The following is a 6,000-nucleotide window of genomic DNA, read 5'->3' on the forward strand; positions in this document are numbered from 1 at the left end:
TTAAAATACTTCAACAAAAAGAAAAAAAAAAAGGATAGATGAGGCTACGAAATCTTAGTAATTATCAAGTTTATGTATATATAAATTTATATACATAGCAGCATTATTCTACCTTGTATATGTTTGAAATCTTACATTTTAAAACAAAGTTTAACTTTCCATTACCCTTTTAAAGGATTCTATTATTTCCAAGGGGTATGTGGCTATTTTAAAACTACTTGTATATACAGCAAGATATATATATATATAGTAATTTTGCTTTTCACCATTTTGGCTTTTGGACGGGTTTTCTCCTGGCTTGGTTATTTAAAATAAACTCTCCAACTTATTACCAAGAGTTTTCCAGGAGCAGAGGGGGATGGAAATGGAAACTAGTTTTACATAGCAACACATACGCTTAACAAACAAGAAAGCAGCTTCAATTAAAAATAAATCAACATAAAAAATATCTCAGGCAAGAAGAAAGCCAACTCACAATTTAACCTCAATTATTTGCCACCCCCAGGATCTGTTTATGGCAACTCCTGCTTTCAGCTCTTTGACACTATCACCACTGTGACTTCTATTTACTTTTGACTATAGGTAGAAAGGAAAGATTCCATTTTTATCTGGGTAGTTATAAAACAGAAAAACTGGAAACTTAAAACTCTAGCCTCCCTTGGTGCACACGAAGGCCTGAGGGCCAAGAGCAGGCTCAAGTTGTCATATCTTCCTGAATGTGATGATTTTCAGAGCAACCCTGTTGGGCAGAAGCTTTGGAAAGCCCATGGTACTCAAAACTACTACTATCCAGTGACCAGATGCAAAGGATCAAACTGACTGAATCTTTTGGTCACACCTTTTGTTCCCACACTAGTTAACGATAATTTGACCATGTAAAAAGGAAATTGTTATAAATTCCTATCTATACCAAATAGTCCTCTTTGAAAAAAATGAAACAAACAGCAAGTATACAAGGACATCAGGAATTATTTAGAAGAGTCAGTCACTTTTAGCATACGTTATAGGTTTAATAAAGATTTCAATCTGATTCCATAATCCTATCATATAATATCACATCATATGAAAACTCACAAATGAACAGCTTCAGGCATCACAAGAACCTAATTGTTTAGAATCCAATTATGTTTAGAAAATTCTGGCTGCTAAGAATTGTGTCCTAATTCTTCAAAAAATCATGATCCATGCATGGCATAGAGGATAACTCTTAGTTAACCAAAGTAATCAATGAATCCAGCACACAGATTACTTCTTAATCTCTCAACATTCCCAATCTGTGAAAGATAAAAACCATAGTTTATTCTTTGATCAGATCTTTAAGACATATAGAAAATACCATAGCAAGGCCATGAACTTGCTATCCAGATTTAATGAATACCAACATTTGATTAGTTGAGAAAACCACAGGTTTTTTCCTAAACCTGATTCAGCCTTCTTGCGTCTCTCTCTCTCTCTTTCCATCTTCCTCAAAACACTCCATTTTGCCACACCCCTGTCCTCACCCCTTTGTCTCGCAGACTCATCTTTCTCTATTACGTTACGGAAAAAATTCTTGAAGAATCTATACTTCCAATTTCTACCTCTTCTTCCTCTTATTTCTTCTTTAGTCTATGAAAACCTAGTTTCTATTCACTGGACTCCTATTCAATTCCAAACTCTCATAAATCCAAGGTTATTTTTCAGGCTTCATACTACCTGAACTCTTTAGCAACTTCTGACTGACGCTTACGGAGCTGGGTGTCACCTAGGCTGAAGGTCCTCAGGATTGCAAATTATCATTTTTATTTTTTTTATTTACTTTTTTTTTAGAGATTTTATTTATTTATTTATTTATTTGACAGAGAGCTAGAGAGAGAGCACAAGTAGGCAGAGCAGCAGGCAGAAGGAGAGGGAGAAGCAGGCTCTCTGCTGAGCAGGGAGCCTGAAGTGGGGCTTGATCCCAGGACCCTGGGATCATGACCTGAGCCGAAGGCAGACGCTTAACCGACTGAGCCACCCAGGCGCCCCGCAAATTATCATTTTTAGACAATGGAGATGTATTGTTTTGACTGTGCAGGCCCAGAAGAGGGAGGGAAGGCTATGTGAGGGTCAGTGAGCCAGGACCTAAAGGGAGGGGAGTGGAGACAAAAGGAAGATTTGCTTTCAACTACCACTTTGGCAAAGAAGGGCAGAATTATAGATCAGGAATCATAGTGATAAAAACTCCAGAAGATCGCAAATTTATGAAAAAAATGTATGTGTATTGTATTCTTTTCATAAAGACCCGAAGACTAAAAGATATATAGCAAAATGTTAACAATGATGAAATCTCTGGGTGTTAAGATTATGGATAGTTTTTCATTTCTTCTTTATAATATATATTTTGTTCATTTTCTACAATTAACATACATTTTTTTAATAAGAAAAGGGCTGCCCCCCCTTTAAATAGCAAAAGGTCTGCATCCCTCCCTGTATTCCAGGGTAACAAAGAAGGGTGTTGCCAGGGAGATGCAGCTCCACAGAATACTTGCGAGAAAACCCTCGGGGAGCGAGTAGGTGTTAGGAGTTTGAAGGAGGAACGAAAAGCAGGCTGGGTGCTTGGGGCCCAGTCTTGGGAAAGAAAAGACCTCAAAGGAACCAGTCTGGTCTGAAACAACCCAGGAAGTACCTGGTGTTCCCCTGGACCTCCAGTCAGCCATCTGGGTCTATCCTCCCTTCAAGATACTACGAAAATCTCACAACTGCACTGTATCCCACACTACCATGACTCCACACAAAAGGTGTCTCCACTACTGGCTGGTTGACTTCCAACCCAACCTCCACACAGTCCACACAAATATAAGTGTTCTAAATACAGGGAACGTTGTGCTTCAAGAATATTTAGAATCCAGGATACTCTACGCTCTCAAATGTATACCACCTCTGCTTATGTTTACCTGGTCAACTTCCCAGCCCAGACGCTAGGCTCCAGTTAGCCTCTCTACCCATAGTTCCCTGACACCATGTACACTCTCTGGCTTTGTGCCTCTGTACACACTCTTCCCTGACCGAGAAGATGCTTCCCTATCCTTGTCCACGTGGCAAACTCCTATTCACCGTTTACATCTAGCTCAAAAGCAAAATCCTCCATAAAGTATTCCTAGTCACCTGGCTGCTCCCCCTCCGTGGCCTTAGTCATTTTGTACCTAACATTTTATAGCACTTCCTATACTGTTGGAGCTACCATGCAACTACCTGTCTTCCCTATTACACCATGAGATATTTAAAGCCAAAAACTACATTTCCCCATGTATCTAAATAGTGCCGAAAGCTGGAGGTACTCAAAAAATATTTGATGAAATAAGTAAATGAATGTGGTTGTTTTTACTACATATTTTTATAGATATCTCAGAAATAAATTTTAGGAGCTGAAAACCAAGCACTCACTCATTCTGGTGGTCTCTAAATGAAACCAGTTCAAAGACCTAACTAAAAAGAAAGTAAAGGTCAAACCAAATATATACCAAGCAAATATAAGAGTTCTGTCATATTTCCAGCTAAGAATCTAAGACTATACCAACGTGGAATTACCAACCTTCTGAAACAATAATTTGAAGATTATATACTGTAGGCAGGTTTTTGTTTTTCCTTTTGCATAGTGGTTGTGGTGGAGAGAGCACTGCAAAGTGTCCATTACAAAGTAACTAAAATATGTATCTTCTCTTTGAAATCTAATTAGTAAGAGTGGCTGATAACCAGGGAACAGGGGAAACTTAAGATCAACCTGAAGAAAACAGAATCTGCACATACTTATTTCCATATAGTTTAACTTCCATCAGTGCCTGCCTACTGCCTATATTAAATTTACCTGAGCTAAAGTAGGGATTGAATTTTGACCAGTCTGGGTCTGCATATGAGCAGATTCGCTCTCTGCCACAGAATCTGTTACACTTCCATCCTGCTGAGATTCAATTGTTTCCATGGTCATTTGTCTGAAAAGACAATAAAAAAGAAGAAGTATTAAGGCCCTATCTGAAAGATCTCTCTGCTTTCACCTGGTCTTCTGGTATTCATTTCTGTCATCAATTGTACTACCTTGTTTTTCAAGAAATAGGTTCAGTGACAGAGCCCTAACTCTCCAAACTAACTCTGCTCACCGCATAGGAACATTACCATTGCAGGGAGCACTGCAAAATGTTTTACGGCAATTAACTTATTAAAAAAAATGTTAATCTTATAATAAAGTCTCTTTGACAATTATTTTAAGCCCTCCAGTATAAATGAGTGAAAAAAGCAGGCTTTCTATTTTACAGCAAGTATAAACATTCTATGACTCTCAAGGCCTAAGGTACCTGATTCATAATATACAGTATCAAAGAACTTCCCCATGGTCTAAATTAAATGCATTATAATATAAAGATGTGTCTAGCTTTGCCAGCACTAACCAGTTTCTGATAAACAAGCCTCTCAAACTGAATCATGCAGAGTTGACCACATGTCCTACAGCTTCCCATTTCATTAAAGAGGAGAATCAAATTTTTCCAGAAAAGCTTTGACAGAATTCTATCTATGATATCCATTAAAGTTAATGATTTCTATTTCTATATAGAAGATAAACCATATAATGAATTTTATCCTACTAGAAGAAATACAAACTACAAACAAAATAAATTAAACAAAACCAAATATTAAAAACTTACAGGAACTATTCTCCCTGCTGTTACACATCTTTTCAACTGTTAATGATACAATGTGTTTTTCTCACTTTAGTAGTCTAAATACATAGCCAAAAAGTACGCAAGCCACTTAAAACTTTGAATGAAAACATCCAAATCCTTTTTCCAGATTTAGTGACCAGATCCTACAAATCTTTCATCAATGTCTGGCACTCTAGTACCTTCATCATCTGAATCCAAACCTTCCACTCACTCTCAAACCCATCTATACTACACTTAAGTTACTTCTCACTATTGAAAATCATTTCAAAACTTATAACTAAACATTACAATTTAGAGCAATTATAAAAGATAAAAATCTAGTCTACAATGAAAAGATGTCTTTCCCTTACTATTCCCCAGTTCCTTTATCTTTCAGTTCTTATTTTCTAGAACAGCCTAGACAAGTATAGATCACCCTACATAAACTTTTTGCATAAACCATAAAATAAAAATTGCATGAACCAATTCTTCTAGCTCTACATTTGCTTATGTGAATAGTTCCCAAGAGAATACCTCAAAACATGTAGTTCTGCAGGTAATGAAAAGGTATTATCTAAAAAAGAGGGTGAGGGAAACACTTAGTGAAAAAGTTCTAGATATCCAGGGTTAAAAGGTTTTCTTTGCTGCAGAACTTCTCAGAAGTCTGAATATGCTAGTGTGCCTTCAGGAGGTGGAGGGCGCAAATCCAATAGGCAGCATCTTCCAAAAGTATCTGACCACCAAAATTCTTTTCCCACAAGGCATGTCCTAAAAGTCGTGTTCTGAAAACAACTTGAGTTGTTTTCTTACACCTTTTAAAGTTCTCTTAAGGGCTCTGCCAAGAACTTGAGTCTCAACTCAAACACTATAGGCTAGAAGGCCTTCCCCACTGAACTATTCATTTTAGGAACATTTATTTAGCACCATCTACATGACATGCCCCCAAAATATAAAAGTGGGTAAACTGTAGCCCTTGCCCTGAAGGAATTCATTCATTAATTGGTCCCTGGACAACCTCTATCAGAAGTAACTAAAGTACTTGTTGGGGGCGGGGAGCAGATTCCCAGGCTCAACCCCAAATCTACTGAATCAAATTTTCTGGGGCATCTAATTTTTTTTATATCCAAGAGGTTCTGATGTATATTAAAATTTAGGAAAAAACTTAGCTTATTGGTAAATTCTACCAGGTAGACCCATAAGGAACACATGTAAAGTAACTTCTTAAATTGTGTAAAGGATGTTATGTATAAAATACTTCAGGAAACATAGGAAGTAATGATTACATCTGCCTGAGGATGCAGTCATATAAACATATACTGAACAATGAGAAGAATTTCACCACGTA

General features: G+C 37.1%; 1 protein-coding gene across 10 annotated transcripts in view; it reads right to left on the reverse strand.

The window, feature by feature from the left end:
- CREM (cAMP responsive element modulator) overlaps positions 1-6,000 on the reverse strand; it is a 69,324-nt gene that overhangs the window by 46,600 nt on the left and 16,724 nt on the right. For all 10 annotated transcript variants that reach the window (XM_040645243.1, XM_040645246.1, XM_040645249.1 and 7 more), the window contains one exon: positions 3,827-3,950. In XM_040645243.1, coding sequence (XP_040501177.1) covers positions 3,827-3,950 — 124 coding nt within the window. The remainder of the gene's footprint in view (positions 1-3,826; positions 3,951-6,000) is intronic.

The sequence above is a fragment of the Ursus maritimus genome, unplaced genomic scaffold (assembly GCF_017311325.1).
Source record: "Ursus maritimus isolate PB19 unplaced genomic scaffold, ASM1731132v1 scaffold_31, whole genome shotgun sequence".
Taxonomy (NCBI): Eukaryota; Metazoa; Chordata; class Mammalia; order Carnivora; family Ursidae; genus Ursus; species Ursus maritimus.